Source organism: Toxorhynchites rutilus, chromosome 3 (assembly GCF_029784135.1).
Source record: "Toxorhynchites rutilus septentrionalis strain SRP chromosome 3, ASM2978413v1, whole genome shotgun sequence".
NCBI classification, from domain to species: Eukaryota; Metazoa; Arthropoda; class Insecta; order Diptera; family Culicidae; genus Toxorhynchites; species Toxorhynchites rutilus.
In genome coordinates, this window is record NC_073746.1 from 90645279 (window position 1) to 90663852 (window position 18574).

The following is an 18574-nucleotide window of genomic DNA, read 5'->3' on the forward strand; positions in this document are numbered from 1 at the left end:
CAAAAAAGAGTTTAGGAAATACAGTTCAATGCTTTCTAAAACATTATCCAAAATAATAATAAAACACAAATTGATTTTTTCATAATTTGTTTGCCAGGGTCTGATGAGTATGTGAATTTGGCAGTTGTTCTGAGCTTATTGATAGTTGGGGACTTTCCTGATTATTCAATTTTCACCTATTCTTAAATTGTTTCCAGATTGAAAGTACAGTAATTTACAATTAGTTCGAAATTTAGCTAATTGGACGGACACGTAATGCGACTTATTTAGTTGGACATTTTTGTAAACATAGAGATCCAAATTATGACCCCACATTGAAAGTCAACACTGTACCACTGCCATCGCAAATGTTCAATTACAGGTTAAAATCGCCTCCAATGCGACACTGAGTGGTGCTTCGGCACGTCGCATTGAATGTAATTTACTGTACAACATGTCACAAAGCTGGATGGGAAGAAATTTTCCAACTGTGAAAGCTGTGGCGAGTGGCAACAAATCGCTAAACAGGAAGGTTTAGCCGAACAAGATGGGGATATCGAGTGATAACAAAACAATAAACTCTTTAGATTTAAGATAATTTTGTGATCCTGAAAAGGACCTTTTTTAGCCTGCATGTGAATCCAACGAGCGAATAAATCGTAATGAATGTATTTTTTTTTGCCATCGATGCCTTTTAACGCTCATTCGTTCGTCTCGTTGGACTCGCCCCTCTGGCTGAGTCTGCCGATTTGTAGAGTATAAAACACGCGGACCCCAAAAAAATATCTTATTTTCTTTCAAACCGTAAACCCGTGTGGTTGTACGGCATCGGCATCGTGGACGTAACAAAGGAGGACAAGTTAAGGGAAAGGCAAAGTCTCACTCGAACCGTGCAGGTCTCCAGTTCCCTGTTGGTCGCATTCACTGATTGCTCCGCAAGGGTAACTAGGCCGAACGGATTGGTGCCGGAGCACCAGTATACCTATCAGCGATTATAGAGTTTCGGCCGTCGGAGTGCTCGAGTTGGCTTGCAAAGCTGCTCACTACAATCAGAAAACCCGCATCAAGAACAGAGCAGCTTCGGTTCGGCGCTCATCAAGGCAACAACTAGTTTCAGTGAGTGGCAAAGTGTTTCTCCGGCACGTCGCATTAAATGTAATTTACTGAACAACATGTCACAAGCTGGATGGGAAGAAATTTTCCAACTGCGAGTGGCAAACGCAATAGCTAAACAGGAAGGTTTAACCGAACAAGATGGGAATATCGAGTGATAACAAAAACACAACACCAAAGGTTTACAGAACCATCAACATATTCATAAAGAGTAAACAGTAAACTAATCCATTTTTCAGTTAGATAGGTAGAGGTATTCACGTAGGAGAAGAAAATAAAACAATATATTTAAAATATATATTTAACAAAAGCTGTCCCCTTTGTATAGTCCTACGTCACTCCGGTTATGTCCCCGACATTACCCACCCGTCTTTTTTTTTGGGATTTAGAGATTCAGTACTACTCTAATTCATATTTTAATGTGTTCCTACGGCTTTTCTAGATGACTGATTTTTTGACGTAGAACTACATCTTTCAGGAAGGGTGCCTAATCAGATAACAGGTCTCGTTTTTATGAAATAAAGTTAACGTTAATAACGATTTTCACTGTGAACGAATTCTCATGATTTGCATACCAATCGAATCGGAAATTCTCTAACATTCGTTTGATGCTATACATTACAATTCGCTAATCTCTAAATGGTTTCAATTCATGAAAACTGGAAGAACTTCCTTCTTTCCCATATATTTGTTCTGCCGATTTGTGTGCTAATCAGAATCAGAAAGATGTTTACATCAATTGATAGGAAATATTTCTACGTGTCTATCATAATTAATAAAATATTATTTTTCATGAGATGAACAATTGAATATCTGTAAAAATTCAAGCGTTATCTAAACGCCCTAACTGCCAAGGGTTCATTGGCCCTATTTACGGTTTCCCCAACACAGACTTCTAGATCGACGTACCTGTGGAAATCCGCTTTGCAAATATACATGCAAGTTGGGGGTATTTTTGTTCCACCGAGCTGTGTTTCCCTAACACGGACTTCAATGTGTCTGGGGGAATCCGCTTTGTCAAAACATGCAAGTCGGGAGTATTTTTTGATGACTTTTGTACTCGCTTGTCGTTTTGAGACCGGAATATGTTTCCCTAAAACGTACTTTTAAATTGAGAAGCCTAGGAAAATCGTCTATTCAGATACTAGAACGGAATGAACTTTCGCGGCTCGAGATGTGCAATAATTTGAGAGGGGATAGTAAAATACAATGATCGTTTGACAATTTTTCCGTTCACATATTTTAGTAGTCCTAGGCATCATATCAAACGTAAATGGACGTTCATCAAAAATTATTGGTAACGAATAACATAATTTATTGCAAAAATTTCGATGCATTCTAAAATAATATTCGAAGTGGTAAACAAGTGGAATGCATAATATAATTGCGTAGTTCTACGTTGAAAATATGCGGTCGTGTCCTAGATACAACCCCTTATATATATTTTTTTTTTATATTTCCAAAGTGCCTGGCTCGGTACGAGAGTAAAAAGTGCCCCCAAACCAAATCACCAGTTGTATGGAAAATATTGTATAGGGTACCAAATATGAAATTTTGATAGTATTACCATATGTTTGAGTTCTTATATGGTACAACATAGGATCTATGGTGAAAAATGCACCTTTTCGTTGTTTTTGTTTACATGTGACGTAATTCTGTTTTTGTTTTTGAAACATGTTATGGTCTCATTGGTGTTTGTGGTGTTTCTGCAAAACTTGGAAAATAATCAAGCAAATGGAACCAAAATTGGCATGTGAAGGTTTTAGGGGGCAATTAATGTTTCTATGGTGATGAGGGAGAGGGAGGTGCATAAATCGAGAACTAATCAAGCAAACGAATCCACATTTGGCATGTGAAGGTCAGGGGATTTTTTGTCAAAGAAATTACTTCCGACTTGCACCATGATCACTGAATCATACATGTATTCCATGCAACGGAGAAACATGTCATTCGTAAGTGATTGAAAGCTATTGAACGAGAATTGTGTCTGAAAATAAATTGATATTATAATGACGAGTTTTGGTAGAAGTACTAGGAAATTTATGTTAAAAAGTAATTGTGAAGAGTCAATTAGAGGATCAATCAACAAACAGTTCTGCGATGGGACCCATGATGTAAGTAAGAAAACGTGAATATCTGAAGGAATTGATAACATAAAATCCTTTTTGGGCGTGACGAAGTTCAAAGTTCAAGCAAACAGCCCTGTACAGAGTCATTATACATTATGATCGTTTACGCAAAACTTGACTCAATTTATTGAATAAAAATGAAATGAAACCGTAGAATCCGAAGATATGAGAAAGTAATCCGTAGACACGAAATAGCTGACATTCGTGGAGAGCAGTGGCACTAGCGAAAATTATTGAAAGGGTCAATTGTCAAAGCGTTGGTCACAAACTGTGTTCAATTCATCAATTTCAGTAAAACGATTGCTTGATTAACGACAATCGTATTTTCTGTTGGCACTCTTTCTCACACTCAATGTCAAAAGTTGGAAATTGCGTTCCATCGAATGCACCAGCCCATATGACACCCTTTTTCCTGATTTATCTTTCACAAACTTTTCGCGACTTTATTTTCTTTTTCAAAACCTGCTTTCCTTTCGTTTCGGTATGACAAAAAAAGAAGCAGTAAATCACACAAAGTGATCCCATTCGAACACGGTAATTTATCGTTCTCTCATGCCTTCCACATACACTCACAAAAGAATCTTCTATTTCGGGCGCATTCCTGTTAAACTTCTTCGTTTCTTTTTCTCACGATCCAAGGATTCTCTCTGTTTTCTCAAATTCCACTCTCTGAATTGTTCAGATGTTTTGTTTTCGCATACACACAACCTGTTTCATAAGCTCCTTCTAGCACTATCCCGATTCACATATATCCTTCCATCGGAATCCATGAAATGATGAAGCAACATCGTTAGTCTTCCTGACCAAAAGTCACTTATTATCACACTGTGCATACACATACACCCAGCCGCCTGGAAACCACCCTGTTTTGTCACACACTTCACATGCGGGTGTTTGGCGGCATTCGGCGGCGGTGGCACCACACATAATTGAGCCCGATTACAGCTCAACAGTATTATCCACCACCATTGCGACCCAACCCCACGATAACGTCATCGTCACCATGGTCCGGGCACTGTTTTTCTTCTAATTGATCATACAAATTACACTGCGTTTGAATTTTCTCTGGACACACATATACATATACATGCACTGAGGTTATCCTCCTTCAGGGAATTGTGGTTCTTCTAATCTTCACAGTTTCAAGTGGAACACACTTTGTCGGTTCCACTTGAGCGAGCACTTCTACCGCTGAAACACCGATAGACGAACAACTCAGGAAGGTTTGATTAACTGTGATATGATGGTGTGTTGCATGGCGAAAACAAAATTGTTTCTGAGTGCTCGTCCGAGCACAGCACTGAACTTGGATTAATTCCCCCGGGGAGCGATGCCATTTTCTGGGCAGCTCAAGTTCATAACCCTCATTCCCCCCAACGAATTTGGGAGTCAAAGGTCGGCCCGGCGGAACTAATCAATGCTACTGTGTGGGGAACCGACAGGATAGGCAATAAAGCTTGGGCGAGAACAAAGTTTGGGCAACACTAACGGTAGACCCCACCTCTTTTCAGCGGTGGAGGAGTCAATCCATGTACAGTAACGTCTCGATTATATCACGAAGAATATATTCGAAACAATTTTTTTTTCTTCCCTTCGGGCTGGAGGAAAGCAGTGCAATGTGCCGGTGAGAGATGTGTTGGCTCGGTTAGACCTTGATTACATGTCCCAAATATATGTTTTCCTTAAAGCTATCGATCTTCTTTCTCTCTTTCTTTGTTTTTAAGAGGCTTTAAACTTTGCAGTTCATTCGCCTCAATCGATCTTCGAGTGTGATTGTTCATACATCCTTTTCCCCTCCTTTTCGTCCTTCGCGAGCTATCGGTTCCCTTCCTACTAACATTAGAATAAGTTAAATTGTAAATGCATATTAGATGTAAGGATAGTTTTAAGAATTGAGTGTGAAGTGTCAGTGTGAATGAGAATGTGAATGTGAATGTGAGTGCGAGTGTAAACACACATCTCCTTACATCCCATCCTTTTCCTAATGAAAATGTGTCACCCTTCTAAACTCGAGTCGACCGCGAGTAATCGGTTTCCTACTTTATTAACCATAGAATTAAGGAAACAACATGTTGATATATGCTAGTCGAAATATAGTTAAGAGTTTGGCTCCATTAAACTTATGTAACTGAGCCTGTAAAATAAACGGATTAATAAAAAAAAATTTTTTTTTCTGAGCAAAAATTTGTTTTTTCTCCAATATGTAAGCGCTATTTCATTATTTATCACATGCACACGTGATACAACTAATCATAACGAAACATAACACAACAAACCAAAGCTCTTGTTGCAGAGCTCTTCCCAGCAATTTGTCGATTTTTTCTCAGCAGCAGTTTCTGAGCTAAAAAAGTAATTTTTGTCTGCTGCTTGAGCCACTATAATTTTTAACTATCGTTCTGCGTGTATTCCCTGTTGTTGATGTTCATAGATCACATATTTCATAGTTGCTATTTCCGGTTGCCACTTGTACTCATTAATTTTCATCTCCATTTTCGTTTTACTTAAAATCACTATCATCATCCTATTCTGGTTGCCTGGTTCTCTATACTGATAACATGTGACACAAAAACTTACGATTTCTCGCGTAACTTTTGAAAAGGTCCAATGTAACATTTTCACCAACTCGAGAAAAACGTAGTTGAAGACCCGAACATTATTTCGCGAATTGTCTTAAAAGCTATCAATCTTTATCACTGTTTTCACCACTAGCTGTCAAGAATAACTTCGTAAAACCAATCGTAACTATTGTTCCGTGATTTGAGATTAAGGTTGAAGCCTCGGAGCGAAAAATGTTACATTGGACGTTTTGACTGCCCGCGATTGCACTTTGGACATATTACGTTGCACTATAGGAATTTGAAACTAACTAATAAACAACAATCCAAATATCAGCATTTCGTTCTAAAGACTGATTATTATTGTTATCGCTCGTTGAATTGCACTGAAATCGATAACAACACCTGTAAGAAACAAATTCCAAAACGACCGAAGGACGACTGCGAGTTGTTTTGACTGCTTTGTTACTTCGGACGTTTCGGCCGTCGGAGGAAAGTGGCGTCCGAAGTAACAGCCGGGTGCTTAAAATTCGAATCTGTACATTGGATATTTTTTGTATCGGCGACAAAAAGATGAAGAAGATAGATACGTGAACGATTGTTTTTGTAATACATTCAATGATTGAAAACTAATAGCGTGCATCCATTAACTCGATTTGTTTACATTTGTTACATAGGACCTTTTCAAAAGTTACGCGAGATTTCTTCTTCGAGATCCGAGCAAGGTTCATAGAATTTTTTTAAGAATTAAACTAAATAACTGTTATGCACCCCATCTATATTTGTGGATTTCTCAACAGACTGATTCACAATTTTGTTCTTCTCTGCCTCCTTTGAATTTCGGTGATTGTCGTATGATCTGTATCGTACTGTTAAGCGATTTGTAGGACTACGTCTTTCATTTCTATACTGGGGGTGTAAGCTCAATTTCTCGAAAACGACAAGATTTTGAGCGTTAATACCTCCTAACCAACTGAACGAAATGTCACGATAACCACTCCATTCGAATGATAACATATTTACGCGTTAAATGCTTGTTATTATTGATCCAAAAACTTGTTTCAATATCTTAAAAATTGCTATGAAAACGAGCTATTGAAATCACTCAAATCTGTGTATAAGCTGGTGCCCGCTCAGAAATCTGTTAGCAAAGGAGAATAAACGTGTTGCGAATAACTTTTCCCCATCACGCTCCTCAGTTGCTTAGGGAAGGTATTCGAAAGAGTTGTGAAACATAGACTTTTAACAGCCCCTGAAGAATGCCAACTTCTGGGCCGTAGGCAACACACATTCCGTCGTGGTCGTGGGAAAGGCACAAGTACCTACTACTGTCAGCTTGATCATTTCATCCACGAAAACCATCCAGAAGGCTCAACACAGTGAACTTGCTTTGCTTGATTTAGCCACAGCATATGACTCATGGAGATGGAGACTCAATATCATAGACCAACTCCACCAATGGGGACTCGAAGATTGCCTCTTCGGTATTATTCGCTGTTTCCTACTCAACCAGCCCGAAGTACTTTCCCAGAATTGACATGCAGGAATCATCAGGAAGAAATTTCTGATAGTAACAGCTGGATAAATCCCATTGGGTTGAGGTTTTAAGCAGAGAAATCCAATATCCTTCACTGCTGCAATTTTCAAGCAAATGCTGCGAAAAAAGCTGCGAACATGTCTGATTAACGGTAGGCCCATTAAACGAGTTCATTCAGCCCGATTTTTTGAAGTGCCAGTGGTAAGTAAACTTACAGTTACAGGACAAATCAAGCAATCTATCAACATCGGTAGATTCTCCAGAATACAATACGGGCTCGAACTTTTCAGTCGAGCGTCTTGCTTCTAGAACAACTAAAGGGTGTGTCACATCAAATTGCATCACGGAAAAAACGCTGTAGAAATTTAATTTTTAGGAATTATATCTTCAGCTTTCGCTTATAATCAGATAAGAGTGTATAGATCACGTTGGCCATGCTTCATTGTCAATTTTTCGTAAATTTGGAAAAATGTCGTCGAACGAAAAAGAGCGTTGTGAATTAATCCTGTGCACTCATTTCGAGAATCCGGAGTTGTCACATCGGGACATCGGTAAGATGCTGGGAATCGTCCAATCCACGGTCAGCAGAGTACTAAAACGATACTTCGAGAACCTAACCATCGACCGGAAGGTGAAGAACGGCAAAAATGGATGCTCCGTCAGTGAAAAAGATCACAAGCGCGTAGTTAAGCAGTTTAGACGTGATCCGAGAAGTTCGGTCCGGGATGTCGCCAATAAGCTGAATTTGTCAAGTTCATTCGTCCAGCGGACCAAGCAGCGGGAGGGCCTGCGTACATACAAGGTTCAGAAGGCTCCTAACCGCGACGAAAGGCAAAACATGGTGGGGAAGACGCGAGCCCGGAAGCTGTACACCGAAATGCTGACGAAGCCGCATTGCCTGGTAATGGACGACGAAACCTACGTCAAAGCGGACTTTCGTCAGCTGCCGGGCCTGTGGTTCTTCTCCGCAGAGGACAAATTCAGCGTTCCGGAGGAGATTCGCAAGCAGAAACTATCCAAGTTTGCCAAAAAGTACATGGTGTGGCAAGCGATCTGCTCTTGCGGAAAGCGGAGCGCCCCCTTCGTGATGACCGGCACGGTAAACGGGCAGGTTTACCTTAAGGAGTGCCTACAGAAGCGCTTACTACCACTATTGAAGCAGCACGAGGGCCTGACCATCTTCTGGCCGGATCTCGCTTCGTGCCACTATTCAAAGGACGTGTTGGAGTGGTACGAAGCGAACGGGGTCACCTTCGTGCCAAAGGAAATGAACCCGCTCGACGCGCCGGAGCTTCGCCCAATAGAGAAATATTGGGCGATTATGAAGCAGGCCCTCCGGAAGAACCCAAAAGTTGTCAAATCGGAGGCGGACTTCAAGAGAAAATGGATTTCTGTTTAAAAAAAACTACAACCTGACGTTGTACAGAACCTTATGGACGGGGTAAAGAGGAAGGTGCGAGCATACGGGCTTGGGCTCGAAGTATGAATAAAAAGAAAATGCTAAAAGTTGTTTAATAGTTTTTATTTGACTGTCTAAAATTTTCAAAAGGATCGGTCTACTGGGCGAATTTCTACAGCGTTTTTTCCGTGATGCAATTTGATGTGACACACCCTTTAAGGCCTGTTTACCACAAAATTTTCATATTCGCGTCTGGAGCCTGTAGGACCAGCCCAATTAAAGCTTTGCTTGCTGAGACTGGCAAGTTCCCTTTGATATGTTCCTCTTAAAAACCCTAGCCCCTCAAGCCATCCGTACTTCCGAAAAATATCCGGGCTTTCGAGCTACCATCTACAGAATCAACTATTGGTTTCAGAATATTTCCCAAGTCTTTTTTCATTTACCACGCTCGTGCGCCTGAAATTGACTGATCAATTAAAAATGCTGTGAGTGCTGGAGAAGTCAGCAGCACTGACATCTTCAATAACCATCTGCATAACCAATAACCTTTCCATCGTATAATCTTCATGGATGGGTCCTTTGATGGTGACCAAGCGGGGTTTGGTATGTTTTCCAGTAACACGCAGTCAAAGTTCCGATTGCCATCCATTTGTTCGGTTCTGCCGAAATAGCTGCTCTCCTTGTCGCGACATCACTCTGCGATGGCAACAGTAAGACGATGATCTTTCTGAATCCTATAGCTCATTGCTCGCATTCCAAAGCGTTGAAAGTAAGTATCCATGGATTCAGAGCATTGAGACGGGGATTATAGAGAAGGACATCACTTTCTGTTGGAATCCAGGTGACTGTGATATCCAGGGCAAAGAACAGATATGCTAAACTATGGACCACTATTCCCCCTAGAGATTTCTAAATTTTTCGTTCATTTTTAAATATTCGATTCGTTCGAATAATTGTCTTTCAGTATTCGATTAATCGAGCGAATATTTATTTCTTGTAATCAAAAAGAACAGACATTTATAATAAAAAAAATGATGTCATAATTTTAAAAGTTACATTAATTATAGTTTTGAAATAAACATGGTGTAGAATAATGGTTTATGAATGAAATGGTATTTCAGTATATTGATAAATTTACCATTCCATGATTTTTTTAGGACAATTGAAAAAAGAGCGCACCATGAAAATGATGCACAATATTTTTATTGCACCAACATAAAATTTTTTCTGTTCAAAATTACCTTTTCTTCAAATGTCGTTGAAATAGCTGATTTGTTTGAATATTTTTGCTTGATCCCTATAACTACTAGTTCAAAAGAAGTATATTTATAGAATCATTGACCACTAGTATTGTATATTTTCCTTGGCACTCTGAATTTGAATACTTCTATTTTAGAACGGGAGCTGAAGCCACCTTCTTCAAGTCCGCATTTTACTCCTGCAGACCCTGAATTCTTCTTACCAGTCTCCTCCACCACCATCATTTTTCATTTTTATGCTTCAACCGTAAATGGTTTAGCATATTCGATGAATTTCGACGAAACACCATGACGAAACACCAACACCGTTGAACAAATTTTGCCCTGTATTTTTTTTTTAATGGTTCCCTTTTTCATTAATCGCGATTACTTTGATAATTATTCGATGTATTCATATTTTGAATTTTCATTATTCGATACAAAATTACTCGATTACCCGAATTAACCGAACGATTAACTGACGTCTCTACCCGTCCCAGATGGGTTGACAACACTCTCAGATTATGCTGAGATAACAATCGGAACAATAATCGTGACCTTTTCCTGAGAAAGATCAAGAATACTACTCCACCCTGGATGGATAGCCATCTACCCGAGTATGCCTAAAACATTATCATTAATTGTCCTGCACTTAACGCTATCAGACTGAAATTTCAGGTTGAAGACAGCGTTGGGAAAGCACTGGCTAGAGACGACACCAAGTAGGAAAAAACTATCCAATTCCTAAATGAAACAAGTTTATAAAGAACAAATTTGAAATTTAATTCTATTGAATTCGGTCTTTTTTTTTACCCCTTCCGTTTATTAGGCTCATTTAGCAATTCAGCTGTCACAGAGCCGAATTTATTCGTATACATTTTTATGTTAAGATAACTATTGTTGTATATTATTTAGGCTTAAGATTCCTATCCATCGATAAACATTTGTTTTTTTTATGTATAACACAGTAGCTGTTTAGGCCTAAGAATATTCCAATTCTATCGATACACAACACATGCCGAGTATTCCATTTCTATCGATACACAACACATGCCGCCTTTTTCGGCGTTAGAATATTCCTATTGTTCGAATGTTCACAGTTGGACTGTTCACAACGGGACTGCTGATATGAGGCTTCCATTGCTGTGTTAGAATTCGCACCAATTACCGATGCAGCAGATCGTAATGTGAGCGGTAAGGGACTGGGATTACCGACACATGATGATTGTTGCGTGGACGTAGTAGCTAGAATAACACACAAAGATGGTCAGTTGAGGCGCCCTGAGTTATTAGCTCATGATCGTTCGCTTAGTAGCGGACACGCAACCAATTAGGCTACGAAGACCCCCCGAATTCGGTCTTTGCATATAACAAATTTCTTTTCTTTTCTTTCAGCAAAAGATGAAGAAACATGATTATGCCCGTTTTAGGAAAACATATTTTCGACGTAAAACTACGCAATTATATAATGTTATCCACTTGTTCACTTCGAATATTATTTTAGAATGCATCGAAATGTTTGTAATAGATTATGTTCTTCGTTACAAATAAATATGATGAACGTCTTTTTACGTTTGATATGATTACTAGGACTACCAAAATATGTGAACGGAAAAATTGTCGAACGATCATTGTATTTTACATTTCCCTCTGAAATTATAGCACATCTCATGTTCACGTAGTTCTCGAACCGCGAAAGTTCATTCTCCTCTAGTATCTGAAATGACGATTTTCCCAGGCTTCTCAGTCTAAAAGTACGTTTTAGGGAAACATATTTCTGTCTGCACAACGACAAGCAAGTACAAAGGTATTCAACGTCACAAAATACCCCCGACTTGCATGTATTTGCAAAGGGATTCTCCCAGGCACATTGTTTTTGATGTCTGTGTTAGGGAGACCGTATATCGGGCCAATCAGAATTTGGCAGTTAGACTGTTTAGATAACGCTTGACATTTTACAGTTATTCAATTGTTCATCTCATGAAAAATAACATTTTATTATTTGGATAGACACGTAGAAATATTTCCTATCAATTGATGCAAACATCTTTCCGATCTGTTCGAGTTATAAGCATTCGAAATACGGGTAGGCTTAGCAAACAAATCGGCAGAATAAAGGAAGTTATTCCAGTTTTCATAAATTGAAACCGTTTAGAGATTAGCGATCTGTAATGTATAGCGTATCAAACAAATCTTAGAGAATTTCCGATTTGATTGGTCTGCAAATCATGAGAATTCGTTCACCCTTGAAATAGTTATTAACGTTAACTTTATTTCATAAAAACGTGACCTGTTTTCTGATTTGGCACCCTTCCTGAAAGACGTAGTTCTACATCAAAATCGGTAATCGGAATGAACTATCACAGTGCCCACACTGGGGCACTACAATAGATCAACCTCATGTCGCAGTGGTTCAAGGCTTCTACAAAAAACACGAATCACAACTGTGTGACTCAGAAGCGATGGGTTGAAACTGTAAAAAACGTTCAAAAAGATTCAACAGTTCTGAAAAAAAAGGCACACTGTGGATTCTCAGCAAAGGCATGTTGTCGACATGAGTTCTAAGAGAAGTCAACAAACTCGATCAATACGTATTCTTGGTTTGCTTACTCAACAAATCTGAACTCCTTCATTTTATCCTGACATGGTTGGAGCGCTAAACGAGAGAACGACACTTCATGAAATCTAAACCGTCACTTTTCTGTTAATAATGGATGTCGTTACTCAAATCAGCGAGAAAAAAATAAGAGATTTATTTATGTGGAATTTCCCATGGTTGAATTACTAGCTAAATAATATTATACTATCGATCGCTGACGGATAACATTCATGCAAAATCTTGAACGATTCTTCACAAAGTACTGGAGTCACTGGAGTCGCTTTTTACGCGGGGGATACGCGCCGTAAAATAACAAAGCAATCAAAACAACACGAAGTCGCACTTCGGACATTTTGAGTTTTTGTTAATTTCGGGTGTAGTTAACGTTTTTAGTGTAATTCAACGAGTGATAAGAATAATTGTCTGCTTTTAGCACGAAGTGCAAGTATTTGAATCATTGGTTAGTAGTTTTCTTTAAATTTTCATCTTACAACGTAATTTCTCCAATGTACAAAGCGGTCAGTCAAAACGTCCAATGTAACATCTTTCGCTCGGAGGCTTCAATTTCAAACTAAAATCACTTAACAACTAGTGGTAAAAGTAGTGGTAAAGATCGATTCCTTTTGAAATGATTCGCGGAACAATGTTCCGGTCTTCAATTTCGTTTTTCTCGAGTTGATGTGAATGTTACATAGGACCTTTTCGAAAGTTACGCAATTGATTAACTGATTTTTTTGCATGCTACAATCATGATATCTGTATCTCCTTTTATTTCTCAGCTTCTAAACAGTGATAACATACAAACTTATTTCGTGAAAAGTCACATCAATTAGCACATGAAATGTTTACGCGGTAAAAAAAACCGCGTAAATTTCGAAATCCGCGTATATTCCTAAAACCCGTAAAAAATCCGTGTAAAAACGACTTCAGTCGTTTGATCGTGAGTGAACTCCCCCTTCGCCCCCCGTACGCTAAACCAGTACAATAACTAAGGAGGGAAGTGAAAAATACATTGATCGTTTGAGAATTTTTCCGTTCACATATTTTGGAAGTCCACGGTAAATGGATGGAATGAACAAAGCATCATACCATACGTCAGACTTGTAACGAAGAACGTTATATATCACAATGCATGGATTAACCTAAATTGGGATTTGTTTGCAATTGAATTCGGAAATTGTTTCATTCAATCACTGGTTTAATCGATAATTTTATTAATACACTCAAATGATTACTATACCAACGGTAGTCCTACGTCAACCTTGCCCAAAAAACCCATCCAATGGTTTTTCTGCTTAATTCTCATGTTTTGGTCAATAATTAGACGAAGAATTGAACTTTTCGCATTATTTCTAATGTTTCGAAAAACCTCATAAACGAAACGTTCTGTGATAAATTCGAGAGTGATATAAACGAGACGTCACTGTACACATGGGGAGGGCGGGGGCAGTTTTACTCACCAGAACGTTTCGCTGATTTTCCTTATCCAGCAGAAATTCCATACTTTTGTGTGGTCTTCCGGGTTCATTGGCAACGGCCGCCGTCTGGCGGTCTTTAATCCCATTAACACCACCTCCACCACCCAGCAGCCGCTTGGAGTCGCCGCCGACGCCACCACCGTGATGCACCTGTAGTTGGTGATGATGCATTTGCGATGGGCCACCGAGTTCCATCAGCGAGCGCGTCTTGCCCGATATGATGGTTTCATGGGTGTCCAAATTGGTCTCGATGAGACCAATTTTCTGCTCGCTGCCCATGATGTGGTTGAAGTAATTTTCACTGTCACTTATTAGCTGCTGTTGCTGTTGATGATGGGCCTGTTGGCTATGTCTACCACTACTGTACCGACCGACAACCGCGGACAAAGAAGGAGACAATCCGGATCCGGCGAATCCTTCGGCACCGTTCGCCCTGTCAGCGTCGTTGATGTACTGACGATGGCAGGAGCCACCACTGCTGCTCTCGTCCAAATCGATTTCCGTCCTCGGCGGAGTCGACGAGGCTCGCTGCTGCTGATAGGCATGCGCCAATCTCTGGGACGGGGTAGAACGTTTCGCACACACACCAACGACACGTGGGGGTTGCTTCGGCAAGGGTGGTTTCCCGCTCAACACGTGGTTCTGTAGGGCGCCAATGGAAGCTCCCGCAGTGCTGCTAGTTGCACTCGAGTTCAGCAGCGCTGTCGAATCCGATTGGAATGTTGTGAAACTTTCGTTGGGATCGTAAACCCTGTCTGTTTCATCGCTTCCATTATTGGTGTTGTTTTGCAACCCAATCGTGTTCATTTGTCGCAGATAGTACTCCTCGTCATTATCGGGAACCACTTCACTGGCCACTTCATCGGCACTGTTATTGATTCTGTTTGAGTGGACCGGTCGGTGTGATTGTTGCTGATGTCCGACCGGATCTTTCAGCGGGATATAAATAAAATCGGATGACACTTTATCGTGACCGGCGGACGACTCTTTCACTTTCCCCGGCGATGATTGTTTATCACTTCTGGCCGAAGGCAGCGGTGCCGCGCCGGCAGCAGCCTTACCATTCGATGACCCACTAACACCATCTTTATTTTTCTTTGACTTGCCGCGAAACGAGAATCGGAAACCGGACGACAGCCGGGAGAGGAAAGTTTTGCCCTTCTTCTCGGCCTTACCGTTTTTAAAGTTTTTAATCAGATTGTTGTTGTTATTGGTGAACTTTTGCTGTTGCAGGGCTGGAACTGGCGTTGGAGCCCGTTGGGTTTCCTCCTCCTGTTGCGCAGGGGGAACACTTTCCGACACCGCGGCAGCAGCTGATTCCGCGGCAATCATGTTTTTGCTAGCGTCAACACCATTCGCGATCGCGGACGCCATCATGGAACCTTCCTCGGCGGTGATCACTGTCGTACTGACGTCGCTCTCGGTCAGTTTCGCTGCTTGCCTTGCATTGTTTATGCTAGCGATCATACGGTCGTCTCGCTCTTTTACCCGCTCTTCGCCGAGGCGGCGATCCTCTTCGGCGGCCGCACGCTCTGGTGAGAGAAACTCAATGACGTCACCGTTGCCGAGCTCAAACCGATCGCACACCACTACTGGCGTTGGAACGCGCTGATCCTCCTGGTGGTGGTGGTGTTGATAGTTACCCACAAGCTCACACAACCCCGTCTCTACACTGTTGGCATTAATTAGGGTGTTGGTTTGGGTTGCGATTAAATTTGCATGATCGTAATCATCCTGATCGAAATCATCCTCATCGATGTCGATCTCAAAGTCTTGGTTGGAAACGATACTCGCGTTATCCTCCCCATCCAGCTCCGAGCCGTTGTCTTTCCAGATAATCTCCGACACGATCGGACAGAAGCTGACCCCCTTCGAGAGGCCACACTTGGAGCTGGACGCGTTGGTGAGGATTCCGGTGCTGCGGCACGCGGCAAACTCTCCCCCACCAATCTCCAGGCAGGAAACATTCTTCAACGAGTTGTTGTGATGCGCGTTTAGGCCACCCTCACCATCACCATCACCATTATCGCCGTTTCCGTGGTAGTAGTTGAGGTTAGGTGTGCTCGACACAAATTCACGCTTTGCCACCACCATCGGGGCGTATCTCGCTGCTGCTGCTGCTGGCGTGGGATGATGCATACTCAATTCACTTGACTTGTTGTTATGTAAGTTTAGGGTGGACTCGCTCGGGTCGAATGTGCACCGCTCCAAACTGGCAGCGTAACAGGTTACGAGATTAGTGGGATCCTGATCGAAGGTGCGCCTCTTGGATGCGCCCCCTTCCGGCTCCCTCACGGTAGGTCCCTGGGTGTGATGGTGAGGGTTTGTTTTGATTTGCGTACGCCTCGGGGGAGTTTGAGGAGCGGTTGCGACCAGGGCCGCAAACGACTGGGGTGTCTGCGGGGCGGAACGATGTTCGTGCAAAAATGCAGCAATCGGTTCGTAGGTTTCCGCCTGATCGTTAATGATCGACAGGTTCCGATCGAAGTGGGCGGATATCTCGTCCAGCAGGGAATTGAACACATTCTGCTCGGCACTTTCCACCTGCAGTATTTTCCCCTCTTCCTCGTCCTCGTCGAACGCACCACCCTTCCTGTCCCACGGGTTCGCCATCTCCTGCACTTTTCCCAGTCTCGTGCCACTGCTCGTTCGGAAAGTATTTCTGTTCAGATAGAACTGTTTACCATCGTCTTCGTCACTATAGTCCAGAGCCGTTAGGTTCGCATAACTGGCCCGAATGTTCACGCGCGGTTTCGCAAACGTCACCGTTTTCACACTTTTCACAACCGTTGGCAGCAGCTCCTCCTCCTCCGCTTCCTGGGCGTAGTCATACAGGTCGAAGTTCTTGCTGGCCACCGAAGATGGCAGCAGCAGTTGCTGCTGCTGATTCCACGAGCTATAGTTCCCGGAACTCGTTCCGGACTCGTACAGTTCGAACGAGTCGAGCGATTCCGACTGGTGGCTCCCGAACGTTGGAAGGCTGCCGTCACCACCACACAGATTCAAACACTCCGGCACGCTGGACACCGCGAAATTGACACCACTGTACTCCAGGAAGTCGCTCACCTTCCGCTGAATTCGCTTACGGTTCCGAACGCGAACCACCGCGCCGCGCTGCTGCTGTTGATCACCGTTGAACAGATCGGGTGAACTGGCAGAAATGATGGTCCTCCGATGGTGCGGCTGCTGCTGGGACCGAGTTCGCTTTCGCGAGAAGGGAATCTGCTCTGCATCATCCTGCTGCTGCTGATGGCGACGATGACTATTTTTAGGTTTCGGTTCGGCACGGTGGTGACGATCCAGAGTCATTGTCGCTGTCGTCGTCGTCGGATGTCTCTCGAGTGAATCGGTGGAACTGAGCTGGGAGCAAGACGACGCGGATGACGCGGACGAAGATGGTGGAATCAATTTGGTCGTTACGACAAACGGCCGCTGCTCGCCGCACGGCGTGCGCGAATGTTTATTTGTGTCTAGTTCTATTTTTGTACAATTATGAATATTGGTTTTCGCGGCGAACCAATGTTCTGGGTTGTTACGTTCGTACTGGGCGGATAGGTTATCCACACTGCCGCCGCTGTTGCACTGCTCCACATGATGAACAGCTTGCCCTCCGGCATCCCGCCGCTGGTCCTCCTCATCCTCCCCCTCGTCGCACACCGTCGCGAGGCGATTTTCCTGGTGGAACGAAACATGACGCTGGTCGTAAAAATCCATCGGCACCGGTTCCATGAACATGTTTACATTTTCCGCCGAGCTGAAATTGGTCAGGCTCTTCGATTTGACCCGCAAATTGTTCATGTTGAAATGCAGATGGTCACAGTAGCCACTATCCTCACTAAGGCTCTCAATAGAATTCTTCGTCCTAAGTTGATTCAACGATCGGCGTCTCTCGGAACACCGCTGGGGACACCGGCTCAAACCCTCCGCCTCATCGGAGCAACCCCTCGCCACCTGAGACTCACTGGGACTGGGCGTATTCTCGTGCGGGTTCAGCTCACACTCGTCACTAGCATAGTTACAACTGCTGCCTTCGCCACTGCTACCACCGCTACTGCTGGTGCTACTCACACTCGACGAGTACAACTCAGAATCACTTATATTCAGCACCGGCTGCTTGCAGGTCGCCACCGCCGCCGCCGCCTTCAACTTGTTGTTCTGCTGAAGCAAATTCGACGCAGTTAGCAGGTTACTTTTCTTGCCGGGGCTGTAGAAACCGAGCTGCGTATCAGCAGCACAGCCCACGCTCGCGGTTCTCAGGACGTGCTCGCCACCGGCGGAACCCACTGCGCCGTCACCGGTGTACAACGATGGCGAAGATCCGGACAGCTGAGCCGAGGCTACCACCATCGATTCACTCTGCTGCAGCTGACGTTCCAACGACTCGAACTGGATCAGCGACGACGAACGACTCAGCGACGCGTACGACAGACTGTCGGAGTCCGTGAACAGATCATGGCCGATCTCATCGAAACGTAGTCTATAATTAGAGGGAAAAATTAGAAACATTAATTTATTGCAACTGAAACACAACAAAAATCAATAAATGT

At 42.6% G+C, this 18574-nt stretch overlaps 1 protein-coding gene across 8 annotated transcripts in view; it reads right to left on the bottom strand.

The window, feature by feature from the left end:
- Window positions 1–18574, bottom strand: part of LOC129775866 (uncharacterized) — a 407327-nt gene that overhangs the window by 251000 nt on the left and 137753 nt on the right. For all 8 annotated transcript variants that reach the window (XM_055781033.1, XM_055781032.1, XM_055781031.1 and 5 more), the window contains one exon: window positions 14010–18504. In XM_055781033.1, coding sequence (XP_055637008.1) covers window positions 14010–18504 — 4495 coding nt within the window. The remainder of the gene's footprint in view (window positions 1–14009; window positions 18505–18574) is intronic.